Here is a 26877-nt window from a genome sequence, read left to right as displayed (position 1 = left end):
GGAGGAGGAAACAGATGATGTAAAGCTCCTCTAATTTATTTGCCCACACAAATACAAATGAATTGGCAAAGACTGTCCGATGGTTACAGTGGGGTTACAGAAAAAGTGGGGCCCTACCAGCCTATCATTTTCCTGCGTGGCTGCTGAGGGGCCAAACACATTTTTGGGCAAGGAAAAAGGGAAAGAAGGGCTAATGATGTTTTTCTTTCCAGTCACACCGTGCTCTCAAGGTGAGTGTTTAAGTGTAGTTTGAAGAAAATTGAGGACTTTACAGTGAAATTCATCCTGATGAGGTGCTGCAGGAAGTACAGGGAGTAAAGGAGGATCTCAGGTAAGGGGCCCCAAATCCAACACAGTATGTTCCCCACTGCACAAAAAAAAAAAAATCAAGCCAGACTGTGATTAACACTGATTTTCACAGAATCCCAGAATGGTTTGGGTTGGAAGCTCATCTCATTTCAATACCTGCCATGGGCAGGGACACCTTCCCACTATCCCAGGTTGCTCCAAGCCCCATCCAATCTGGCCTTGGACACTCTCAGGAATCCAGGGGCAGCCACAGCTTCTCTGGGCAACCTGTGCCAGGGCCTGCCCACCCTCAGAGGGAAGAATTCCTTCCCAATATCCCATCTAACCCTGCCCTCTGGCAGCGGGAAGCCATTCCCCGGGTCCCTCTCCCTGTCCTGTCCCTCTCCAGCTCTCCTGGAGCCCCTTTAGGAACTGGAAGGGGCTCTAAAGTCTCCTTGGATCCTTCCCTTCTCCAGGTGAACACCCCAGAGCAGTGGTGCTCCTGCCTCGCTCCAGCAGCTCCAGGTCCTTCCTGTGCTGGACACCCCAGACCTGCACACAGGTGGGTCTCACCTGCGCAGAACAGAATTGAGGGGGCGGGGCCAACTCTGGGGGCGTGACCAGGACGGAGCTGGGGCGTGGCCAACCCCAGAGCGGGCGTGTCCAATCCACGAGTGGGCGTGATCGCGCGGGGAGGGGCGTGGCCAAGCCGTAAAGGGGCGGGGCGGAGGGGGCGGGGCGGGGCCGTGCGGGGCCGTGCGGGGCCGGAGGCGGCGGTGGGGCCATACGGGACCCTCGTGAGTGCTGCGGGGATGGATGGATGGAGGGATGCACGCATGGGTGGCTGGGTGGTTGAAGGAGTGGGCGGCTGGAAGGCGGGATGCGTCGTTCCCCACTCCCGAAATTTCCCTTTTTTTCTTCTTCTTCTTTTTTTTTTTTCCTGCAAAACCCCGGCATTTCCGCCTTCCCCGCCCTCCCCTCCCGAACGGGGTGGTTTCCCTGCCGCCTCTCGGGGTCGGTGCCCATCCGCTCGGCGGGTCCCGCTGCCCCTGCCGAGCCTCCTGCTCCCTCCCCGGGCCCTTTTCCCAGTGACGTTGTTGTGTCCCTATGAGTCATTTTGCTCAGCCCGGGTGACGTCGCGTTTAGTTTACGAGGCGCCCCGCACAGCCCGGGTGATGCCGTAGTAGTTTACAAGTCGCTTCGGAAAGCCGGGCGGTGTTACTACGAGTTTACACCTTGCTGTGCGGAGCCCCCGCGGCGCTGTTGGGGTTTGTTTTTTAGAGCCTCTCATGAGCTGACTGAGGTTTCCTGCTCCTGCAAGGCCGAGGGCACGGGTTAATTATTAATTGCGGGCGGAAATGTGCGGGTGCTGCTGGGGTGGAAGGGGGAACCTGCCGTGTCCCGGTCGCTTTTCGCGTGTTTTTACATCCCCGCTCAGAGCCAGTTCGGCTCACTCATCCAGGTTGCCCAGAGGAGCTGTGGCTGACCCATCCCTGGAAGTGTCCCAGGCCAGGTTGGAGCAGCAACCTGGTCTAGTGGAAGGTGTTCCCTGCCTGGGGCAGGGGCGTTGGAAGGAGATGACCCGCCAGGTCCCTTCCAACCCAAACCACTCTGCGATCCCATGATTTGCTGGGGCCAGAGGAGGATGGAGCCCACGCACCAGCAAGCCTGTGGGCAGCGGTTTGTGACCCTGCTGTGATCACACCCTCGTGGGTGGTTGTTTTTTTGCAGCGTGCCGGCACGATGCACCCGGCACCCGGCAGCGTCCCCCCGGACCAGGAGCCCCTGCTCGAGGAGCCCCTGGGGAACAGGTACAGCCGGCCCAAGCCAAGCGACCACTTCCACGGGGCCTACGTTATCTTCTTCCTCCTGGGCGTCGGGTCCCTCCTGCCCTGGAATTTTTTCATCACGGCGAAGCACTACTGGATGTACAAGCTGCAGAACTGCTCGGACGAGGCCGGCCCGGCGGGGCAGGCGGCGTCGGACCTGCGGGTGAGTGTCCTGCTTTCCAAGGTAGGGAAAAAAAAAAAAAAAAAGCTGCTTCCCTTCCTAACATGCTCTTGTCCCCCCTCTGCCTCCACAGAAGGTGAGTGAACATCTCCTGGGGTGTTACCCGCTGCAAACCAAGAGGTGAAGTTTTATTTGGGGAGCACAAATACTTGCGAGACAGATGCTTAAAACCACTCTGGGGGGCTGTTTTTTACCTGCATTTGCAGTGGTGAGGTTTAAGGTGTGTCTAAAAAATCGGGTAAGGCTGCCTTTCACAGGGCAATTTCTGCAGTGCAAGGTAAAAATATCTTTGTGGTGGGTTGTTTGTTTTGGTTTTCTTTTTTTTTTTTTTTTTGTCCTTCAAGACCCGGCAGGTGTGACATGAGGAGTATCTCCCTGCAGCAATAACCATCTGGCTTCTGGCATATGGGGCGAGGAGCTTGTCACAGGGCAATTGATGAGACAGCCTTGGGGGGGGGCACGTTTATGGCTTCCCTTTTTCTCCCCAGAAAAGCTGCATTCTCTCACTCCTCTCCTGCCACAGCAGGATTACTTCCCTGTGCCCCCCCCTCGGCAAAGCTATGGCTTTGTTTCTTTGTGGATGGAAAAAGTGTTGGGAGGGATGAGGCTGCGTTCCATCCTCCTCCTCCTGAGGCCGAGCTTGTTCAGGTGGTTTGGGCACTTTTTGTTTTCATATAAACACAGAGCCAGGTGCGACGCCCACGTTTGCCCTCTGATTTCTCACCCCAGTACACCCACAGCTCTTTTAATTTTAATAATTATTAAGCCAGCTGCATTTTTGATGGGGAGGAAGCAGAGTCCTCCTACCAGGATGTTGAAGTACAGGTGTGCTGGTGTAAATCAAGGTATTGGGTGGGTTAAACTGATGGAGCCCAAGCCCCTGAACTGCCTGAAGACCAAAGCTAGTCTGCCCTTGTGCTAGTGAGGGTGGTCAGAGGGGGGGGTGAAATGTGCTCTGCCACCACGTGGCATGGTGTTCTCCCACATTCCCTGCATTCCACCCACTCTTCGTTTCTTCTACATCGCACTGGGCTGGGGTAATTCTTGAAAAAACTGTTTTCAAGTAGGGTAAGAGCAGAATAAAAACTACTTTGCAAAAGCATCTTGTGAGTAATTTGCCACCACGATGCTTTGTTCTTGTTTTTGTTGGTTTCTTTTCAAGGCAGCGTGCTTGGAGGTGCTGCAGTCAGAATGAGCTTAAACACTGCCATTATGTGCCTCAGCTCCGTGGCTGAGGGATGACACCTTCCCCCAGGAGAGGTGGAGCTGGGAGGAAGATGCCAGGTTTGCTTCTGGGGGTTGTTATTATTATTATTTGGGGCTCAGCAGAAAGGGAGAAGAGCTAGGTATAACCTGCACTGCCAAAAATGTGCTCTGAAAACTGTCTGTGATGAGTGGGAATACCCACACAGGGAGATGGATTAAAACCAAACGAGCAGGAGAGATGAGTATGGAGCCTGATATTTTCCATTGGTCCAGGCAAGGATTAAATTTGCCACCCACCATTCTGCTGCTGCATTAAAAACATTTAATATTCGCCCAGTTGCCTTCTCACTGCTGGTGTGAGCCCCCTTGAGTTTTGAGCCTCCTGCTTGGCCAAGCCGGTGCTGTAAGCACAGGTATTTTATGCCTCTGCGTATCTGGACCCTCTAGGAGTGATTATTACATTTCCTGTTGCTTGCAGTGAACCTCCTGATAGGGAAGGATAGATGAATGTGCTTTTAAACTGATTAAAATGATACAAAACTGTAAAAAAAAATAATGTAACGTGCAGAGAGAGCGTGCCAGGTGCCTTCTTGTGCTTGGACGTGATGTGACCCTATCTCTGTAGCCGCATAATGGCAGAAAATGAAAGCCTGTAATGCGATAGGGGTGGATGTGTAGGTCATCATGTTCTTTGTGATCCTTGTCCTACCTGCTTGCTGAGATTCCTGCAGAAAAAAAAGAAAAAGTGGGATTGAGCACCTCGAGGCGAGGAGAGGGAGCAGGCACGCTTTGACACATAAAATGGATTGAAAATGTAAGCGTTTGGCTGCAATCTTGGCCGAGGAATCTCTCTCCCTGCGCTGTGGTTATTGCTTTCTGTGTTCCCAGCCTGACCTCTGCGCTGGTGGGGATTCACTGGAGCTGCTGCCGACCTGCTCAGATGATGTACGAGTCCCTGGAGTTAATGGGTGTGGAGTCTGAACAGAGTTTCTTCATCGAGTTTCGTGTGTGCAGAGAGGGAGATGGGGAGGGAAAGTCATGTCCCTGTGTCCCTGCTCTGGCTGCTTTGGCACGAGCTTGTTCTCATGTGTGGTGCCCTGGTCGTTCCCATCTCGGGCTTTTGAGGCAGTTGGCTAACAATAATAACAGTGCTTTTGTGTCATGGTTTATGAAAACCAGCCCTCAAGGACAAGAAAACAGTCAGGGAGTTTGTCCAAAATGCTGGAGCCAGCAGGAGAAATCCAGCCCTCCTTATTTCAGGTGCTGCCCCGTGGGGCCAGTGTGGTGGTATGGCAGGTATTTCCTTCACCTCTTTTCCTTCTGAATTTGTGTCCCTACTTTCCTGAAATAGCCCAGGGCTATAGGAAGATGAACTCCAGTATTCCCATGGCCTGTTGCCCTGAGCAGTTTGCAACATGTGGTACAATGCAACGAGGTGGACACCTATGCCATAACTCCCTGTTGTGCTGTATTTAGGACCTGAAATTCATGTGTTGTTCTTCCCCTCCCCACCCAACCTTTTTTACTCTGTTATCAATTTTTTTTTTTCCTCCTGGCAGGACTATTTTGAGAGCTACATCTCCATTGCTTCCACTGTGCCCTCGGTGCTGTGCCTGATTGGAAACTTCTTTCTTGTCAACAAGTAAGTGTTGCTCTGATCCTGGATCCTTGAGCCATGGCTCTCCCTGGCTTTGCTCCTGCCTTTCTCTGGCTTCAGCCTTGATTCCCAGCTCATCCTGCCTTTCCCTCAGGGGGAAGCCACATGGCATCCTGAGCTCAGCCTCCCTGTGCAGCCAAAATTCCCCCCTCTGCCTGAGTTGCAGCCAGCACGAGATGAAGCGGGGTGAAGCCTCTTGCTCCCCACCACAGCACCCATGCCTGCAGTTGGCTTCAGTAAATCAATTCCTAATAAATTCCTTGGTTAATTGCTTGGGAACAAGTTTTCCCTCTTAAAAAAATACCCCTGTTGTCACCAGGGGACAGGATCACAAAAGGCAGGAGTGATGCCTTGTCCTGGTCTTACCAGCCCCCTGAACCGGGTTAAGGAGTGGACCATCTGCACCTTGTTGCAAGCTTGGCTTAAATCCACAAGGGCCTCATCCCTTCATTTGTACCCTTCCTTGTCCCAGATCAGGTTTGCAGGCATGTGTGTTTGTGTGCCTAATCTCCAGATCTCAGCTGCCGGACGGGCTCCCTGCCTCTCTCCACCTCCTCGTTGCTGTGTGTTCCTCATCTCCCCCCCACCTCTCTTTATGTTCTTCCCTCCCTCTGGCAGCAGAGGAGCTGCTGTCCCCCCCGTGTCATGCTGCAGTTTAAAGGCAGGAGTTTGCTGTCCCCCGTTGTTGTCCCCAGGGTGCCCGCCAGCGTGCGGATCCTGTCCTCGCTCTTCGTCATGCTGGCCGTGTTCCTGGTGATCACGGTGCTGGTGAAGGTGGACACCTCCGCCTGGACCACCCCCTTCTTCGCCCTCACCGTGGGCTGCGTGGCCGTGGTCAGCAGCGCCTCCACCATCTTCTCCAGCAGCATCGTGGGGCTCAGCAGCTGCTTCCCCATGAGGAACCTGCAGGCCCTGATCTCAGGTGGGTGACTTTCCCCTCCACCGGGATCCTGCGCTCAGGCTTCCCCCTGGCTTTCTCTCTGCCTCTCCTCTGCATCTGGGGGTTTCGTCTCACGGGGTTTGTTTTGGAAACTTGGCTTTGCCTGCTGATAAAGGGAAGTTGCCGAAGGAGAAACATGCTCGGTCACATGAGCTTTGGTTTCTGTAAATACCCATAAACTGACCCTGGATATTCGCTGGGTGCAGGGAGAAGGGGGGGGAAGGAGATGACATCCCTCTGCTCTGCTATTTCCAGCGGAGGGATCTTCAGCTTTGCCTTGTCTCCTCCTTTCTTCTTAGCATTTCCATGAGTGATGAGGGGCAGGTTGGGAGCTGTGAGCGATGAGCTCCCTGGAGCTTTGGTAACGTTATAAATGTGCTGTGGAACGGTTGACAGACCAAGGGGGGAAGGGGAAAAACTCAGGGATGGAGAAATTTTTCCTGGGGCCGCAACAGGAATGTTTTAATGAGTTTATCCCAGAGGGGGAAAGCACCACATCCCCGAGATGACATTCCTGCTGCTGGTGGCTTGAATTCCCATCTGGGGGAGCGCAGAAGGGAAGTGATTATGTTTGTGCCAGTGGAAAGACAAGTTTAGGCTTTGGAAAGGGTTTGGACTTTCTCTGCAGGGCATGAGACATGCAAGCTCAGCAGGTTGGTCCCGTCCTGACCCGTGTGTGTGCTGGGGCTGTGTTGGAAGGGGATGCAGGATGGGACCCACAAACACCCATGTTGCAGTGAGGTGTGGGAATGGAGAGGAGGTGGCCTGTGCGTGTTGGAAGGTGTGAGTAAGAGGAGGGTGCTGGTTCTGGGTTCCCCCTCCTGTTCTCTGTCCCTCATCTGTGCCCCCCTGGTTGATCTGGCTCAGCGCCAGCGCTGAGCTCCGTCTGTTCCCACACGCAGGCCAGGCCATGGGCGGCACCATCAGCGCCGTGGCCTCTGTGATAGACCTGGCAGCAGCAGCCGATGTCACCGACAGCGCCCTGGCCTATTTCCTCACTGCTGACATCTTCATCGTGGTCTGCATCATGGTGTACCTGCTGCTGCCCCGGCTCGAGTACTCCAGGTGCGTGCGCCCGCTGCCAGGGCATGCCATGGGGCACGGGAGGGTTTGCTGCTGTCAGTGCCGAGCAGGGTTGCTGGGGGGAACCCGTGGGATGTTCCCTGTGCTGATCCCTGCCCTGTCACCCCTCAGCATCTCGCTCGGAGTGCTCCGGTGCCTCCAGCCGCGCTTCCCCATTTCACCGAAACCACAGACCGAAACTGGGTTTCTGGCTGAGTTTCTGCCAAGCTTCCCCTGGGTCACCAAAGTGCTGTTTCCGAGGCTCCCAAAATCTGTGGAGTCAGCTGAGAGCTGTGATCTGGAGGCGGCCAGCCAGGCCCCCACAGGGCATCTGTGTCTGCCACACCCCACAGTGATGCGCGTGACACGCTGGTCTCACTGGTGCTTGTAACCCTCAAAACCCCCTGCCCCCCAAACGCCTGCAAGCAGCAGGTCCCCTCTGTGAACCATCAAGGGTGTAATGGGATCCCCACGGCGAGGAAAAGGGGGTGGGTGCGTATCTTGGGGGTTTCACCTCTCTGTCTGAGGTGGGAGTTAGAGGTGGGATGGAATCGCTGGGTCCGGCGGGTATCCCTGCGCTGCCAGCCTCTCTCCTGCTCTCTCTTCAAATCTCAGTTGGTTTTCCCCTCACACACTGGCTAATAGCCTTCCTCCTTCTCTTTCTCCAGGTATTACCTGAGCAGCCAGAAGGAGAGCCCATCTCTGGCCACCGTACCACCCGACAGCTCCGCGGAGGACGAGGCAGAGCCGGGAGGCACCGCAAATTCCTCCTTCCCCACGAAAAGTGCTGGCGTCCCCCCGCTCCGCCCCATCCTGCAGAAGACCGCCCTCCTCGGCTTCTGCCTCTTCTACGTCTTCTTCATCTCCATCATCATCTTCCCTTCCCTCTCCTCCAACATTGAGTCGGTGAGCAAGGCCTCGGGGAGCCCGTGGAGCACCAAGTACTTTGTGCCGCTCACCAGTTTCCTCCTGTACAACTTTGCCGACTGGTGTGGGAGGCAGATCACGGCCTGGATCCAGGTGCCCGGCCCCAAGAGCAAGCTGCTGCCCACCCTCGTCCTCCTCAGAACCATCTTCATCCCTCTCTTCATCCTCAGCAACTACCAGCCCCGGGCTCATATCCGGACGGTGTTGTTCCACCAGGACGTCTACCCTGTGGTCTTCACGGCGCTGCTGGGGCTGAGCAACGGCTACCTGGGGACACTGGTCATGGTCTACGGCCCCAAAATCGTGCCCAGAGAGCTGGCCGAGGCGGCAGGGGTGGTGATGACCTTCTACCTCATGCTGGGGCTGGCTGTGGGGTCTGCCTGCGCTGTTTTCGTGGTCCACCTTGTGTAGAGGGGCAGCTGGGGCAGGAGGATTCCCCCAGTTTGTGGTGTTGCTGTTGGGTATTCAGGGTTTTTTTTTCCCCCAAAAAAAGTCAGGCATGCCATGGTTTTGAGGCAGGCTGCCTTGTCTTGGGAGGGGGGGTGGTTGCATCCAGGGGGGTGCAGAGGGAAAGTCTCCCTTCTGGGAAGGGGTGTCCCCTGTGCTTGGGGAGGTCCTCATGGACATGTCGCTCTCCAGCTTAGTGGAGCAAACAGACCAAAAAGGGCTCATCTCCTCCCCAGGGAGCTCAGGGAAGTCCCCAGGGGCACAGGGATACTGCTCTCACCCCAGTGCCAGTGAGTGGCTTGTTGGGGCCACCGTGCTGGTTTTAAGCTGAACCCAGGACTTTTGGGGGTACCTTGGGTTTTGCTGCCTCACTGTTACAAGTTCAGCCCCTGCAGGGGTCAGGGATACCCCCTCATTGAGCTGTGATGGTGGTGCTGAGCTAAAAGGGGGTTTGAGCCCTGGAGCACCGTCACACAACTCTGGGAGCAGATAGCAGCCGTGCCAGGGATCAGGGATCCGCTTTGCACGGATTTCCTACAGTCATTCCAGGAAAAAAAAAAAAAAACATATATAAGGGAAACCTTTCCACTTGCACTCTTACTTGCTTTAATTCTTCCAGGTAAAGTGGAATTGAGGGATCATCCACGTCCCAGCAAGGTGCTGTTAGTGCTGGGGCTGTGTGTCGTGGCCAACCTGAGAGCATCTCTCCTGCTGTGACTGTGGGGGGGGGGTGGTGGTTGTGGACACCAACTTACCTGGCTGAACCCCAGGGAAAGTGAAATGCTGGGTGGCCCTAACCTGAGGTTTTTAAGGTGACTTTAGTCTGTGTTGAGAGAGGTCCATGAGAGGCAGGGAGAGGTATGAGAGGGGCTCTGGTGTGATGTTCTCAGCAGAAATCTGGTTAATTCATGTAGACAAACAGCATATGGTCTCCAGATGTTTTCAGAGGGGTGAGCTACTGTGACACCCAAAAAGTACAGCCCACCCAAAGAGGACTGGCTTTTAAAAGTCACTTAAACTCCCATATGCCAGCGCAGCCTGGCCTAAATCCAATTATTGTATTTATTTTCTTAAATTGGCTGAATTTATGGTCTAGGAGAGGTGAACTGATAAGCAAGAGTGTGATGGCAGAGCTTTACATTGCAGTGATGACTGAGGGGTGCTGTCTGTGGAAAATACTTCCTTTAAGATTCGATAATTAGCAGGTGTTCTATTAGTGGGATGTTCTCTCAGCATCTCCTGCTTGTCCAGGTAGTGGTGGAGCTCCTGGCTGAGGTTGCCAGGCATCTCCATGCTGGGCTAGACGTGGAGCTTTGCTGGGAGAGCAACAGGATTTAGGGTGGTTATTGCCACGGGGTAACATGTAGGCTTGATGGACGTTGGTTTGGTTTTTGTTTTTTTTTTAAATAATAATCCTTTCCAGCATTTAGTTTGGGCCTGTTGGCAATACCCACACAGAGCTTTGCTTTATGGCTGATTTTTCTTTCAACATAAAATCCAGACACAAGTGGAAAATGTACCGGGTGTGTGGCAGCGAGGAGCAGCTTTATGGCAGATGCCTCGGCATGTGTGGGCTCTTAACCCTCTCCCTTTGGTGGGTTTGGAGCCCTTCAGCCCCCATCACTTGGCCAGGGACTGCCCTGACCTGGGTGAAGGTCCACCCAAGGGCTGAGGGTAGGGATGCTGAGTGCTGCTCAAGAGGGGATGAGCACTCCCATCACCTCCCTGCGCACTGGAGTAATGCAGTAGTTGGTCAAAAAGCCCAAACCGACTTTGTGTTGGCAACCAGAAAGTTCCTTTGAGGCCTTCATGCTTCCCAGGTGAGAGCCTGCCCTGTGCTTTGCTCTCCCCAGCTTGTATCTTTTCCTCCCATCCAAGGAATGATGACAGGATTCTGCTTGTTTTCTCACTGCTTTGCATCTCTGCTCCTCCTCTCCTTCGTGTTACGGACCAAATACATCTTGAGGCAGAACTTAATTGTGTGGTACCACTGCTAATAAAAATAATTCTTGATCCTGTGCAAGTGCTGGTGTCTGGAGTGATTTCTCTTGGAGATGCACTGATGCATGCAGTTTTAGCTGGCATTTTTTTCCTCCTGGTCATCCCTCTCTCCCAGCCTAGATTGCAGACTCTGAGAAATCACTGGCAAGGGCCGGGTGAAGGAGCCACGAAAGAATTGCTTTGAGAGTTGTTCTAATTGAACATCCCCAAATGACGTGCAGGTAGGGATGGAGAGCATTCTCGTGGCAGGGGGAAAGTGAGCAAAAAGGGAATTTATCCTCTGGTTTTTGGTGGTATTCAGTTCAGGAAGGTTAGAGAAATGAGGGGAGAAATCAAATTTGGCAAGAATCTGCTGTGTGTATAAAGCAGGGAGTGCTGGTGGGAGGGCTGTGGGATGGGAGTGGATGGTGCCAGGAGCCCGAGCCGTGAGCCTCTGGGTGATCCCTCTGCAAAAAGGGAACGGGTAATTTATAGGGAATGGCATGTAACAGCAGGGAAGTAATTCCACTACCTGGGTGAAGTCACATCTGCTGCTCAGCGTGGGCCTTATCGAGGAGCTCAAGGTAAGGAAAAGCGGGATGAGGAGGGAAGGGGTGGTGGCGGAAAGGAGGACGATGGTGTATCTTTGGGTACGCTGGTCAAAGTGCAGCCACAGCTTAGGTCGTTGTGGCCTTCCTTACCTGCCCAAAAGTGCATTTCTAGACCTTTTCCCTTTGATTAACACCATCCCCTCAGCTGCTGGAGAGAGACCAGCAGGGTTGGAGCTGTTTTCCCCACCTCCCAGCCGAGGGCGGTGCTGGCGGTCCAGGGAAGGACCTCCTGCTCTGCAGGGCTCGGCCCCATCTCCTCCGTGGCTGTAAAACAAGCCGTGCAGAATTCCTGAGAGTGAGCCCGTGATGTGGAAGCGAATCAAAGACAGGCACGGATCCCTGCACTCGGGGCAGGCTCTGCTGCCATTCCCATCAGGACAATGGAAAGCCCCAGTGCTGCAGCCTGGCACAGTGGGAATGCTGTCTCTGCCCCATGCTGCCTTTTCCAACAGCCTTTGGAGTTAAATCCAAGTGGCTGAGGGGAGATGAAAGCTGGGAACTGGCAAAGCAGCAGCAGCAAGGAGGGAGGGCATGGGGAGCAGGAGGGGAATGGATGAAAGGGCAGAAAGCGGAGGGGACACATCTGCTGCAGCTTCGGCTCAAAGGAGACCCACTGAGCCTATGCCTGACCTCTTTTTGTCCTCTCTCTCATCTCTGTGGTGCCAGCTACCCCTCCCTGCTTCGCAGCTGGAGCAGTTAAGTGTTGGTATTTGGGGCTTTAAAGCAAACAAATATGCTGGAGGAGGAAAGGGGATTTTCGCTTTGGAGGGATACTCATTTCCCATCGTTGCAAGTGGCTTTCCCTCATTCTCTCTCATGTCCAAAGCCTTGTCCAGCCTCTCCTCGTTCAGTGGAGCGCCCCACAGGGTAGAAATGCTGCCCCTGTGACACCAGGCTTTGCATTGCAGAGGCTTTGGGGCAGTGCTGTTACCCTTTGGGAGGTGGGAAGCACCTCTGAAACAACCTCGTTATCCTTCAGCATCACGCTGGTGGTGGCCAAAGAGGAGATCTGCTGCCTCTTGGCTGCTCCATTCCAGGTGTTTTGGGGCAGGACTCATCCTTTCAGTGGTTGGACAGGATGCACTGCGGGTCAAAAGTGGGATTGCCTTTGGACCGACTGTGGGAATGGGGACTGCTGGTGATACATGGGCAGATACATGCAGAGCTGTCACCCCACAGCAGGCCAGGTGAAGCTCTCTGACCCCTCTGCAGCCGTGGAAAAGGTATTTTCAAGGTAATTTAGCTGTTGGCACTTTCCCCCCTTTGTTAGGGAAGCATCTTCCTGGAGTTGTGACCCGAGGGCTTGAAATGCTTGGGTGAGGAGGCATCAGAACAGGTTGCCCAGAGAAGCTGTGGCTGCCCCATCCCTGGAAGTGTTCAAGGCCAGGAGGAGCCTGGTTTAGTGGAAGGTGTCCCTGCCCACGGCAGGGGAGTTGGAACAAGATAGTCTTCAAGGTCACTTCCAACCCAAACCATTCCGTGATTCCATGAAATGTGAGTGGTCATCCTCTTCAGCGGGGGCTCGGGGAGGGTCACCATCCCCAGCAGATGAGCTGAGCTCGATCCTGCCCCTCTGTAGGTGCCCCAGAGGAAAAAAAAAAACCTTGGCTTTGAAAACTTGCCAGCCAGCTGCAGGCTTGCCCGGCTGCTGTTCTCCTTTTACATGTTTTATGGAGTAATTTGTACTATATTTACACAGCAGTGATAAACAGTTTTTAAAATGGAAGCAAAGAAAACGCTGCTGGATGAATTGTTACAAAAAAGCCCTGTTTGCCATTCCAGCAGGGGGAAAAAAAAAAGGGATAAAAATCACCGTCCTAGGGACATGCTGTTCGTCAGATCTGGGTATTTTTTCCCTTGATTTGTGTGCCTAATGTGAGCAGAAGAAGTCGCAGATGCATGCTGAATTCTGCAGGGAACATATGCATGCATTTAAATCATTTACAGCATTTACTGGTGCAATTGTAAAGCACATTATTTTCCTGCATTTGTAATTAGGCTCCAAACAGATGGTGAAGGACTGTAGCTCCTGATTAGACAGGCTTGTGCTCTGTTGGACGGCACTGCGAGAACAAAACTGAGATGAGAAACTTTTTCCTCCTAATTTATCACGCCATGGCGGGGGAGTGGAGGAGCTGGGGCTGGCTGAGCGTGAATTCCAGCGTGCCTGGAGCAGGCTGGGCAAAGCTGAGCGAGCCATCCCCCTGCCATCCCTGCGTGTGCTGATGGATGGGGGCGTGCAGACCCCCCCTCCCAACTCATCCTCCATCCCGGATTTTGTGATACCCCCCCCTCCTCCCTGTTCACTGCACAGCTTGGGGTACCCGGCAGTGCAGGAGGGAGTGTCTGCTGTGACAAATGCTTTCAATATGAAGCAGAAGGCTGGGGGGCACCCGAGAAGGGGTTTTGAAGCGGGAGCAGCCCCGGGCTTGTGGCTGCCTGGCATTAACTCCGCTCTTCAGCATCGCCTTCTCTTTGCCGCCCTGGCGAGCCCTTGGCTTGCTGAGGTGGGTAGAGCAGGACCTGGCTCCCATTTGAACTGCATCATATTGGAGACCTGTCAGACTCGGTTTTGCCCTTAAACAGCACCAAAAGCCCCTCACAGCCAAAGTGCAAGTACCTCCACGCTGAGCTCGTGGGCCCTTGCACGCACCCTCCCTCCAGCTGGGCAGGAGTCACCCCCTCCCTGTGGGCACTATAGTCGCCCCACTGCCCTCTACTCACACAGGGGAGAATTTATTAGGTGTTATTTGCACTTCTTCCTACAGTGTCTAATTTTCCTGGCTGCTGTGCCTGTACATGGATTCTCCGTGCCTGTAGATGGCACCTTTTCCTCTGCTGAAGAAGGAAGAATAAACCGAGGGGAAGGAAGAAACCCGAGCAGGTAAGGTAGGGCTCAAAGCTAAGAGAAAGATGCCTCAGTGGGTGGCGTGGAGAGACTCGGGGTAGTTATCCCCCAGCCCCCAAAGCTGCCCCCTCTTGCTGTCGCTGCCCTCGATCCAGGTCACCTGGATCAGCACTGAACCCTCGTTACCTCGAAGTTTACTAACATTCCCCGTCAGCAAGAAATTACCTCGAGGGCTGTTTCAAAAGCCAGTGAAAAGCGCTTCCAGCTGCACGGGGAGTTGGTACTAAGCGGTTTTTTTGCCCTCACTAATCATTTCTGGATATAACAAGCCCAGCCTGGGGCCACAGGGTGGTCTCAGTGCCCTTGGCAGGGGACAGGTCCTGCTGGCTCTGACTTGGGCTTCGAAGGGAGACGATGCATTCTCCAAACAGGCTACTTTGGGCTCTGCAGAGGGCAGAGCTTCAGGGCTTCAGCCAGGTCCTGCAAGGCTTTTTGGGCCTCACACCTTCCTCCCTCTTGCCATGTGTTACCACCACGTGTAGCCCCCCACCCTGCCCTGTCCCAGCTGGGGATGCTTTGTCCAGGGGTACCTCACCTGGACCCACCTGTAAACATGAGCTGGTGAATGATGCCACAGAATCAGGCATGTGCTGCAGAGGTGTGCCCAGCTCCCGCCCTTCCTCCTGTCTCCAGATGGACTATCGCCTTACAAAGATGCAATTTGAAACCCAGTACTTTCAAAGGGGGGAAAAAAGACCCCAAAACCAGCTCCTTTTTCAGCGCTTTTCTTCTCCAGAGCCAGAGAACTCCAGCAACCCCTCAACTTTGTTCAGCTTTCTCACCAGCCTCCTCCACTCATAAATTCCTAAACAAACAGCGTGATCCTAATATTGGCCTTAAAATTCTGTGTGAAATGGACCTGGAAATTAATTTCACACCGGAAAAGCTGGCTCCCTGTCAGCCACAGCACAGGTGGTCAAAAAGAAAACTCTGTGACCGCTGTACAAATTAATTCTGGGACACGGGTGAGGGGGTAGCACGGGGAGGGAGCTGGCCCCTCATGCCACTATCCCAACCCACACCACGACATGGGATGCTGGAAAGCTGTGGGAGATGGAGGATAACGCCACACCCACGGGGCTTGTGATCTGGGGACATAAAACCACCTCATGCCCCAAAAAGTGAAAGAAGGGGTGGGGTCGGGGGGGGGGGGGGGGGGGGGGGGGGGGGGGGGGCATGGGCTGTGTGTGCTGAATATAAAACCCTCCTGCAATTTTGCACAGATTTTATTTACTGGAAAAAAAAAAGGGGGGGGGAGGGGGTAATAGCAATCCCCATCAAGGGATCCTTGTAGGAGACTCCTGGGAAAAAGGAGGCGTGAGGAAATGACTGAAGGCACAATATTGCAGGGGCTGGTTGTCAGGCAGCTGATGTCCGTGCTGACCCTGGAGTCCATGGCAGTACATGGTCCATGGCAAGAAGAGATAATTCAATACCTTGGTGGGGCAGGATTTTCACAGGTTCGTATTTTACCTGCTTTCCACGTGGTATTTCGTCTATTTAGAGACAAACAGTGATCCCACCCCTCCCAGCAGAAGGGCTGGGGAGGGCAGAGAGAAGAGTGATACACCGTGGGGAGAGCTGGATGCAGGAATGTTCCGTGGTTAGATGGAAAATGAGCAGGGGAGAAGCCCTGCAGTACAATTTCAAGGTTGAGTGAGTGGTGCCAGGAGGCTGTGAAAGGCTCTGCCGAGCTGCTCCGTGTTTGCAGGCAGGGTGGAGAGGGGAGGTCACGGGATTTGCCCCCCAAAAAATCAGGTTTAGTAATAATGAGCCCGTGGAGAAAGGCTGGGATAGCAGGGAGGTTATGCCAGCCCTCCAGCTCCCCCCTTCAGGGTTGGCATTAATTACGGTGGCCTCCTATCCCAGTAGCAACTGGGAGCATCCCTCTGCTCACAGTGCATGGCTTTCCTTTATTCTCTTCTTTTCCCAGCTATGAGCCTGTTAGAAAGCACATCCCCCAGGGGCTGGGTCTCAGAGAGATGTGGCTTTCTCCAAGCTTGGGAACATCAGCTCAGTGAGTTGATTTGAGGTCCAGCCTTCACAAAGCTATTGCTGCTCCTGCCTGATTTAAACCAGGCTTGACAGGGAGGTACAGATCACAAGACACTGAAAAACCCTGTGGGTTTTGTGAACCTGGGCACTGAAATCCCACTAGTCCCCCCTCACCTCCTGCATGGGAAAAGGTGCAGCCTGTACTCCACTGGGAATGGGACCAGGAGCCCAATCCCTGACCCCCAGGCCAGGGGGAACTTGGCTTTGTTAGAGCTGACTTATGTAAAATAGGGGACAGGTCTTCGAAGGAGTCAGGATGCGAGCGGGAATCTGTGGTGTGAAGCCAAGGCACAGGAACGGGGCAGAGATTAGGCAGAGGAGAGGTGTGCTTCTATTTAAATAGAAACCCTGACCTGAATTCATCAGGAGAGTCGTTAAGTGAGACATCACCTGTGCAAAGCCCAGAGCGGGCTGCAGCCATCCGGCCCTGAAACGTGTCCTCAAGTTGCTTAACATATGGTTTTGCTTTGGTTCCTCCCCTCTTCTGCCATTTCCTCCCCTGATTAGCTCCCTGGCTGTGTGGATGTGGCCGGGATGAACACAGTGTAAATACCCTGGCTGTGGGCTGATAAGAGGGCAAGGAAGGGCCAGAGATCCCAGGGGAGATAAAACCCCCCAAGGCCACGGTGGGCTCAGCTCAGGAGGATGCTCAGAGCCCCACGCTGGTAACAGAGGCACCCTTTGCCCTCCCTGTGACCTCCAACTTCAGCCCAAGCTACGGAGGGCAACTCCTTAACAAACCCAGGTGTGATGGGAGGAAATCACAGGTGCTGGCACCTTCATTGGGGAGCTCATGGCACTCACCTGTTTGCCAGGGCCTTTGGTTTTTCACCCCTAGGCAGCCGCAGGTGTGCCAGGGCTGGCTCTGGGGTGCAGCTGAGCCAGGGGTGAGGGGAGAGCACCAGGACCAGACCTCCACCCGGTTCAAACCAATCAGCCCTGAGCTAATTGCATAATTAGCAAAAGCTGCTGGAGAGAGGCAAAGGCATAATTACCCCTGCCTGCTCCTGCACAGGCATTTGCCCACTGATGCTCCGCGAGGAGGGGTGCCGAGGTGAGTGGAGGGGAAGGCTCTCTGCGTCCCTGGAAGTGTTAAAGGCCGGGTTGGATGGGGCTTGGAGCAACCCGGCATAGTGGAAGATGTCCTTGCTCGTGATGGGGGGGCTTGGAATGAGTTGATTTTTGATGTCCCTTCCAAACCAAACCGTTATAGGATTGTGGGATTCCCAGGCAAGGCTCAAAGATGGGCTTTAGCAGCACAAACTGCACTTGTTCAGTGTTTTAACTGCTCGTGATGGGGTCTGGTGGGATGGTAAAGCTCTTCCAAGTCCCCTGTGGTGGGAGGCTGGTGTGTGCAGCCAGGCAGCACCCAAACCCCTGACCCTCCTGGGATTCAGGGACATGGAGTCACCCCCTTGGCGTGAGGATTGGTGTCGCTGCAGGTGTCTTTCTGTGGCTTTGTTGCTTCCAAGAAGGCAAGAAACGGGGTGTAGCGGTGGGATTTGGCTTGCTTTCCCTAAAGGGAGGTCTTAGGACTGGGGGCAGGAACGTCCTGCCAGGTTTAGGAAAGCAGGGGGGAGCGGGGGGCAAGAAGGGTTGGTTGGAAACGTGGATCGGCAGCACGGCAAATACAACACGGTGTCTGTGGAAACCGAGGAGGCTTCGGGTGCCCGGGGGAGAGGAGCTGGGGAGGGACGCTGCGGCTCTCTTGGCATGCCGTGCCCGGATCGCCTTCCCGCTCATGTATGATTTACGTGCTCCGGGCCCTGCCAGCTGCTCCTGCACCCAGGGCAGATAAATAATAATAATAATAATATTAACACACACACACACACAAAATAATTCAAACCACCGAGGCTGAGTTGAACTTTTGAGTAACCAGCGCCTGCCTCGGGCTGAAGTTGTATTTGAAGAGGCACCCGCTGTCGAGGGGAGGGGGAGCCCTGGGTTTGGGGGGCGATCCCGGGATTTGGGGGGGCCGGGAGTCCCCAGGGACGGGTCAGAAGGGGTGAGAGGTGGAGGCGGCGCTGAAATCCCCGATACCTGGGCAAGGGGCGCTGCGCCGCCCGCGTCAGCTCCTCTCGGGCTCCTTCCCCTCCCTTTCCTCCTCCTCCTCCTCCTCCTCCTCCTCCTCCTCCTCCTCCTCCCGCGGCGGCTCACGCGGCTCCAGGGCGGCGGGGGGGGGGGAGCAATAGGGGGTCGCCGCTGATACCGGGCTCCGACACATCCACCACAGGTAATGCCCCGCCGCTTTTCCTTTTTTCCTCGTGTATTTCTTTATTTGGGAGGGGTGCGGGGGGTGGGGGGGGCTGAAGGGGGCCGAGGAGGATGCGCGGATGCTCCGGCATCACCCCTTCCCTTTGCCCGGGGGGCGGCTTTGCGCGGGGTCCCCCTTCCCAAACCTCCTTGATTTGCTTTCGCCGAGGGGACAGCTTTTTGGGGGGTGAGCCCTGCCATTATCAATATTATTTTGGGGCGGGGGGGGAGCCGCTCAGCGCGGTGGTTTCAGCGGCAGGAGAAGGGGGAGCCCAACCTTTTCCTCCCCTTTTCCCAAAAATAATGCTGTGAATGTTTGATGGTATGTGCTGTCCTGCCCCCGAGGGAGCAAGCACGGTGCCCCCTCCCTCCCCCATCCCCGGCTCTAATTTGGAGTTTGGGCTGCTGAGAAGCTGCAAAGTTTCTGGGATAAGCCTGGGCTGAACTTCTTCCCAGACGTGGGAATGCCGCGCCGCAGCCGCGCGTGGGGGCTGAGCCGCAATGGGAGCGGTGGGATTTTTAAACCCCCTCAGAACATTATTGAATAGGAAAGCAGCGTTTAAACCGCCAAACTTGCCCTGAACGTTTTCAGAAAACACTTTATTTGTGATTCTCCCCCACCCCCCGATTCTTGACTTGCTGCTCTTTTCCTTCATCCTCCACAAACCCTGCAATCCTCTTTTCTTTAAATACGTGTTCTCCTGACCACCTTGCCAGCCACTCGCGTTTCCCCGAGCTGCTGCTTCTCCCTTATATCCATCGGTGTTTTCCAGGAGGGGGATGCTGGAACGGGACATTTCCCGTGCTGATGCATGTTTTCTTTATTGTTGGTTTGGGTTTTGTTTTTGTTTCTTTCCCTGTGCTGGGAGCAAAACCGTGTCTGGCAGCAGATTCCCTGGGCAGGAGGGATGTCCAGGGGGTCAGGAGTGCTGGCGGAGCTGCCGGAGGCTGCGCGCAACAAGCCGGGCTCCTTCCCTGGATCTTCCCGGTGCATCCTGCAGCAGCCCGGGATACCTCGTGCGTGTGGCCTCGGCACGAGATAGAGCTGGTGCATTAAGAATGTTTTAAATTTAATTTTTTTTTTTTTTTGGGGGGGGAGGGGGGTGGAGGATAAGGTATTCTGTGGGAAAATGGCATTTGTGAAAATCCAGGTGGGTGTTTTGACAGAGAGAGTTTTAACCATTGTCTCTCCTTCCCCCCTGTCCTGGGGAACTCGGGAAGGAGGGAGAAATCCCTTTGCAATTCCATTTTCCTTTACCTCCCTGCTCCCTCTTGTTTAGGAAGGCAAACCGTGGGCTTTGTAGCACAAGTCAAGATCGTGTAGTGAAAATATACATTGGTTTGTCTGAAGACCGGGTTGTAAAACACTCTCTTTGTGGGGAACTGTAAAAATTGATGTGCTCCCGTCGTTTTAAATTTTTTTTTTTTTTTTTGGTGATAAGTGGGAGCAGCAATGTTTGAAAGAGGTGGGAGCTGTGGAGCTTGGCTGTTGTGGCTGAGCCTGGGAAGGGCACCCAGCCCGTGTGCCAAGGGGCTGTGTGTCCCTCCTAGGAGCATCCCCTGGATACAGCAGGGGTGGAGGCAGCACCAGAACTATTTTCTGGCTGCCCAGCTGCGATAATCTCCAGAGTAATGTCCATGGCATGGCAGTTTCTCTGCTGACCCAATGGGAGCGCGCAAAGGAAAAGGGCACTGCAATCCCCTTCGGAGCACACCCCTGGAGCAGCCAGGGTGGTGAGGACCTCTTGACTTAAAAAGGATTTAATTTATGAAGTTTCTCAGATGTTCTGTGCAGATGGTCTGGAGCACAGATTATTTTTGAATTTAAGAAGCTTTAGGATATGGGATTGGCTCGATAAAGGGCTGTGACCTCCTGTTAGGGTGTAAAACATCCCAGCTGCTCGCAGCCAAGCTAATTGAGCTGGAGCTTTGCTTTTGGAGCACAAACGGTTCCATGTGCCACCTAAATGTCTGTGTTTTTTCCCAGTACAATGTCTCGCTTCTCCCAGTAAGACTTTTAATAATGTTGCAGAAGTAGAGTTCGTTTGGGGCTTTTATGGTCCAAGACCTGGAAACGTGGCAATTCTTGCCTTCGCTGTTACGTTGTTACCCAACTCTATTTCAGAGATTCTGTGTAGATTGTGCAGCTGAAATGGGGAGAAATCGGGAATCCCAGTGGTTAAGACTCACCCAAATCTTGCAGATGTCCTGGATCTTGCCAGTGGTCTGGTAAACACCAGGATGCTGTGGCAGGGGCTGGAATAGCGTTTATCCATGGGCTGAGCTGAGCTCTAACTCTGGGCAGGAAACACTTGGTTGTGGAGCCTGGTGGCTTTCAGTCCATCAAGGTGAAAATTAGATGAGATACTGGGAAGAAATCCTTCCCTGTGACAGTGGTGGGGCCCTGGCACAGGTTGCCCAGAGGAGCTGCGGCTGCTCCATCCCTGGAAGTGTCCAAAGCCAGGCTGGACAGGGCTTGGAGCAACCTGGAATAGTGGAAGGCGTCCCTGCCAATGGCAGGGGGTGGAACTGGATGGTTTTTAAGGTCCCTTCCAACAAGAGGGGCAATCCTGGGCACGCATGATCTCTTTTGCCAGGCAGCCTCCCAGAAACATCCCTTTGAACATATATTCTGGGAACAAGGACCTTGCTGGATGTGTCTTGCAGTGGAAACTGCCCTGGGTGTGGGAGGGCTGTGCTGTCCCTTCCAGAGCCTCTGCCAGAGGCTGAAGTGCTGTGCCCTGATCTGTGTGTTTGATATAACAGCTGCTCTCTGGGGCAGAAAGAAGCTCTGCTTGGAGTATGCTGGGGAGAGAGAAGCACTGGGAACAAATCCCTGATAAAAATAGAGGGATATACTGGAGCCTGAGCTGCTGCACCATAGGAGAGGGCATGTAGGAGAGAGACTGAACAGCTTTGAGGGTCCTCAGCCACATCTGGGGGCTCAGGAGGGCTTGCATGAACAAGCCTGTCACCGGTGATGAACTGCTGCCATTAATCCAAATAACTTCATCTCTGCTGAAAAGCCTTTGTCTTTATGTTCAATCCCTGCTCTCCAGGGCTGCTCTTTGGGACTGGGGGATTCCTCCCAAGTATTCCCATCTCCCTTTCCCTTGTGCTGTCTCTCCCGCTTTGTTTTTTCCCTGCTCCTGCAATTCCAGGCAGTGAGTGATTAGCCCCAGCGTGCCCGCCGTGTTGCTCCATCAGGCAAAGCTTCCCTGTTCTCAGCTGGAACAGCCAGAGGGCCTTGAAAAGGTCTGGAGCAGCAAAGTGCCTCTCGCTGGAAGTTAAGTGAGCTTTGTGTGAAAGCAGCAAGGACACTTCCCTCTTGATTTGGATGAGGCAAGAAATGGCCTGAGAGCCTTTGTAGCTCTGGTTGCTCAGTGTGAAGGTTTTTTTTGGTGGGTTTTCTTAGCGTTGTTACATTCCCTCCCGCCCCCCCTCCCCTTCCCCTCTGAAGCATCCCTGTTTCCTCTCTTTTTAAGATCTACCATTCCAGTCACCATAATTCTGACCAAACAGCCTTGTTACTTCTTTTTAGTGATGTAAACGTCCAGCCTGGAGCTTAGGAGGGAGGGAGGGAGGCAGGGAGATGGGATGAGATATCCCAGGTGCACACACAACCCAGGGCCTGGGCTTGGAGCGGCGTCTGCTGCGCTGAGTGCTGACCAAGGGAGATGGAGTTAAATAACTCACCCATCCTCTTTGGCAGGGCTTTGAAAGGCAGTTTGGTGGCTGACTGTGAAGAGCTGGTGGCTCTGAGGCTGATGACTTGCTCCTGGGGTTGATGCTGAATTCTTTACCGTGTCGCTCATGTTATGACCTCTTTAGGGCGAAGCTTGGGCTGCAAAACTGTGATGCTCACGTTGAAAGCTGAACGTGGCAAGGAGGGAGGTGCTGTGGCACTCCCTGCCAGCACACCCCTTTCTGTTTTTCCCTTTAATTCCACTTCACACGTCCTCTCCTCTTTTTTTTTTTTCCTCTTCTTTGAACCCCCAAACCCAGCACATCTGAGGCGGCGCGGGCAGGAGCGCCCCAGGATCGGTGGCAGCGCTACAGACGCGCTCGAGAGTCACGTGTGGCAGCTGCAGGATGTTGGATGCTTCTCCTGCATCGTTTTGATGGCAGTGCTTGGAAGTCCAGCCAGGCTGCTGCCCACCCTCAGTCAGAGGGAAACCTTCCTTCCTCTTCCAGGCAGGGCACAAGAAGAAAGTGTCTGGCATCCCGTTCCTGAGCAGGCTTGGAGTCAGGCCTTCAGCATCCCTACATTTGCCATTTTTGTCCATTTCTGTGGACAAAACCTCTGGGGAGAGGTTCCTGTCTTGTGAGACCAGACTGTTGTGTGTCACTTCACTGCATTCAGCTTTCTACTTTCTCCCAAAGCAAGAATTCCCGCCCTTCTTCCCCCTCCTCCTTTTCTTCCTCCCTCTTTTTTTTTTTTTTCTTTAAGCCAAGCTCTGTTGCTGTTGGCTGCTTTTCCACCTTTTCATCCCACTTTAGCATCATTTGCTCTGCAGCTTTGCTGTGTTGCCTGAGCGTTGGTGCAGCCCAGGAGAGCCAGAAGCCTGTTGGCTTGGTCTCCGTGCCCCATCCCAGCCTTCCTCCTAATTCAGGAGCTGCTGTTCCAGCTGAAGTGAAGTTTTGTGATGGAAAATGGTTGCTATGATGCCTATGGTGACTAGCAACCAATGCTGGAGACTCTGTAGAGCCAGTGCTGCCCCACTTTAAAAAGAAATAAATTGGGAAGATGCTGCCCTCGCCGTGGAGGGATGAGTGGCAGTAACTGATGCAACAGGGAATGGGGATTCCCTTCCTGAAGGTCCCAGGGTGTTATTTTAATATTGCATGCATGCAGGAGTGAATTGGATGCATTATTTGACTTGGCTTGGTGATGCCACACAGTTCTGGGCTGCTGTGGAGGAAGGGGGGCGTTGCGTGTTGTTTCTGCAGAGTTGTTGGAATTATCTTGTGGAATGACTTGTGTCATTTCCGACCTGGACAAAGCTTTCCTGCATGGACTGAGACGGTTCTAAGATGTTTTCTTCTGGACTCGGGTTTTTGGTTAAACAGTGTGTTAATGTTTCTTGCGGCTAGCGTTTGTTTCCTATGGCAAAGCAAATGTCTGGAAGCCCCAACGAAAACATCCTGGTTTTGAAATGGAAATAAACTGCTGGAGTTGTGGGGAAACTCCTCCTTGGTGTTACCAGTTGTTAGTCAGTGACAGCTCCAGCTTTTTGCCTGGAAGAAACAAGGTTTGAGTACCCCAGTTGATGCTGGCTGGGATGTGCAGAGCTTTGTAGGGAGAAAACAACCCTGTCTCTGACCTCAGCTTTAATTTTGGGATGAAGGAAGGAGAGAGAGTGTTTTCCATGCTCTTTCTCCTGCAAGCACCACCTCAGGGCTTAGGTGGGTCATGGCAGGTACCAGCAGCTGTGCCCTTTATTCCCTGTGGGCATCCATCCTCCCCACCATGTGCACACCAATATCCTGGCCTGTATTTATTTAACAAGGAAATTTTATTTCCCCTCGCTGCGGGAAATAGGAGGGGAAAAAAAAAAAAAAGGGCAAATTTTTTCACAGGGAACAAATCTCATTTTCAAGAGTCCTGGCAAAATGAGCCATAAAATTACAATATTTCAAAGTGCTTTGTAATTCTAGCGGGGACGGCTCTTCATCATGGAATCTGAAAGCTCAGAAAATATAAAACTCATTAGATTAAAATAAACCACCTACCGCACGAAAGAAAAGCTTATTTATCAATATCAATTTACTTCTGATTACCCTGTTCTGCAATTTGTTATTTTTGGGGAATTATGATTTCGGTATGGCTCATGCCAATATGGGGGTGAGAATAAAAAAAAAAAAAATCAAAATTAACTTGTAATTTTTTTTTTTTTTTCCCCTTTTGAATCCTGGCTTATTGTAAAGCCCTGGCCAGGAGGCAATGGTAATAAGAGAAGGTGGATTTCTGGTGATGCTTGTTTTTAAGGAGCAGAGGGATGGGGAAGCTGGGAAAGCGGGAGTGGTTGTTTTTTTTTTTTTGGTGTGAGGGATGATGCTGAGTGATGCGCTCTGCTGAAGGGGATCCCGGGGGTGCTCCCTGGGGATGTGTGTTTGGTGGCTGGACCGTCTCCTGGCCCACTGTTCCCACGTGACCACAGTGGTGCAGGAAGATCCCCCAGCAGCTAGATGGATCCCATGGACATGGTGGCATCCCGGTGGCACCTCAGGTTACTTCCACCCCACCTCCAAGGGAGCGAATCTTGTGGGATTCACTGTAGTCAGCGGCAGCCGCCGAGCTCCCCTTTTTTGGTGTTTCATCACCGGAGAAGGGGCTTTTTGGGAAGGCGCGTAGTTTCCTCCTGTGGAAGCCGTTTGGGAGACGCTTTGATTTACACTTTCATTTCTCCTTTATGCTCCTGGAACAACGTGGAGCAAACGGGGAGGCTGGCACTGTAAATCCTGAGGCGAGAGTGCCGCGGTGCTGTTTGAGGAGGGGAAGGCCAAGTCGGTGGAGGGGGAGAGGGGCCAGGGGGCTCAGAAAATGATTAAAACAGCTCAAATGTGGAGCAGCATTTGAGCCAGCCAAGCTTCAAAACCGTGGCTCCAGTGGAGGCAGTGAAGTGTTTTGTGTGTGGAGCCGCTCTCGTATCCAGCGGCCCAGCAGAGCATTTAAAAATAAGCAGGGCAGGTGCAGAGCCCTGAAGCCGATGTTTAGGCACCCCAAGAACCATCCACGGCCTGGGCTCGAGCGGTGGGAGCATCTCATCTCTGGTGTTTCACAGAGGGGAGGTGGTGGGAGGCTCTTGGAGGGCCATGGGATGGGTACGTGCCAAGGGCTGGAGCCGACACTGGCCGGGCTCCATCCGTGTCCCCACATTTAGGGATGCAGTGACGCTGTTTAAGCAGCAAAAAGCCACTTCCCAGGCTTGGGAAGGAGGCATTTTGGGGAAAGCGGGCTGAAAAACCTCCGCTTGACCTGAGCTGGTTCCTAAACTTTCAAGCCTTGAATTCATTTGTGGTGTTTCCTCTGGTTCCCGTCCATCACCATTTATTGAGGCTCTGCTGCTCCGTGTGCCCCAGGGAGCAGCTGCCAGCGGATGGGGAAACCTCTGGTTTCACATTAGTGCTTTGGCAGCCAGGAGGCAACAGTTGAGTTCCCAGGGACGACTCGCCCAGAGACATTATTATGCTGGAAACCACACGGAATGCTTCCTCCAAAGAGCCTCTTGCAGGCAGAAGGTGCCATTTAATATGCTCTCAGTCACAATTTTTTAAGTCCTCCCCTGAGACTCCTCCATCCCGTTCCTTAAATTTGCAATATTCGAGTGAACCATCTCGGGGAACCAGTGAAGAGCTGCAATATTAATGAAGACAGAGAAAATCAAAATGACATTTCAGGCAATTACTTACATAATGAAGTGACTGACTTGGAATATACAATATTTAGATTTATCAGGACACTCGAAAGGGGATGCTGTCAGCCGCCTTGATTTCTACATCACGTAAATTGTTTCTCCACTGCCCCGTTGCTTTTTAAACACGGGCTGCGAAGCCGGAAAATAATGTTTCCGCTCACTTGGGCTGATAGTGGTGCTGCTTGAGAAGAAAGTTAGTGTTCTCCTCAGTGGCATTTTGGCACTGCAGAAGATAGGGAAACTCATTTCCATCGTATCCTCGCTGGCTGCAGCACCGTGGGCTTGGGCTCTGCAGCACCGGGTTTGATGCTGGCCGGGGAGGGATGCAGGAGTCTAAAACTGGGATGTTGTCTGTGTCTGAGATTTTTCTCCTCCCCAAAACCTACTGAAACAAGGGGGCAAGTTGAGATGTTTGGTGTTTTGCTCTATTAGAAGAATCTATTCTGCTTTTGTTGGCCGGATCTAAAGATTTAAAGGGCCTGTTAGGATGCCTGGCTCCAGGGGAAGTGGTGATTTTTGTTTAGAAACTGTTTGTTTGTTTGTTTGTTTGTTTGGTTTTGGATGCTCTGCTGATACTGAGCACTCAGAAATCAGAAGCTTGTTGGGGGGTGGAGGTTTGAACTCTCCTGCCCTGTCCCTGTTTCCTGGGGAGGCTGGCATGATACACCTAAAAGTGAAGCCCTGCTGACCCCAAATTGTCTTCTCAGTCTTGCACTGAAATTCCTAAAGGTGCACAGAATACACCACAGCTCCATTTCTCTCGCCTGGGCGCAGACCTTTTCTCCCAGACATTTTCTCGTAGCAAAATAGCTGAAGAAATTAGAATTTCAGGCCCTTTCTGCGGTGACAGAATTGTTAGGAGCTGTCTTCTCTGACACATCCATCAGTAAAGCTAAAATATGTGTAGCTGTGGCTTTGAAGCTCCTGCAGGAGCATCCACGAGGGCGCCCATGAATCTCTCGGGGGCAAGTGGGGTGCAGAGCCCTCCACCCTTAGCTGGGCTCCGAGCTGCAGTGCCACGTGTTGGGATAATTCTGCCTGCTGGCTTTGGGTTTAGTCTGTATAGAGCAGGATGCTGCCAAGGGAAGGCTGAGCTCCTGCTTTTGGGATAA

General features: G+C 53.3%; 2 protein-coding genes across 2 annotated transcripts in view; both read left to right on the top strand.

Annotated features, from left to right (window-relative positions):
• Positions 1–1930: 1930 nt before the first annotated feature.
• Positions 1931–10560, top strand: SLC29A3 (solute carrier family 29 member 3). Its single transcript, XM_027893382.1, has 5 exons — positions 1931–2280; positions 5064–5146; positions 5857–6083; positions 7004–7166; positions 7832–10560. Exons 1-5 carry the CDS (start codon positions 2032–2034, stop codon positions 8499–8501), a joined length of 1392 nt encoding a protein of 463 aa, XP_027749183.1. The 5' UTR covers positions 1931–2031; the 3' UTR covers positions 8502–10560.
• A 7739-nt stretch (positions 10561–18299) lies between these two features.
• The window catches only part of CDH23 (cadherin related 23), a 190303-nt gene continuing 181725 nt past the window's right edge, over positions 18300–26877 (top strand). Inside the window, exon 1 of the mRNA XM_027893374.1 lies at positions 18300–18327. The gene's annotated coding sequence lies outside the window, so the exon portion shown is untranslated. The remainder of the gene's footprint in view (positions 18328–26877) is intronic.

This window comes from Empidonax traillii, unplaced genomic scaffold (genome assembly GCF_003031625.1).
Source record: "Empidonax traillii isolate 1590-97213 ecotype Southwest subspecies unplaced genomic scaffold, ASM303162v1 scaffold387:size635111, whole genome shotgun sequence".
Lineage (NCBI taxonomy): Eukaryota > Metazoa > Chordata > Aves > Passeriformes > Tyrannidae > Empidonax > Empidonax traillii.
The sequence above is the reverse complement of the archived record's forward strand: the minus strand, read 5'-3'. Positions and strand labels throughout refer to the sequence as shown.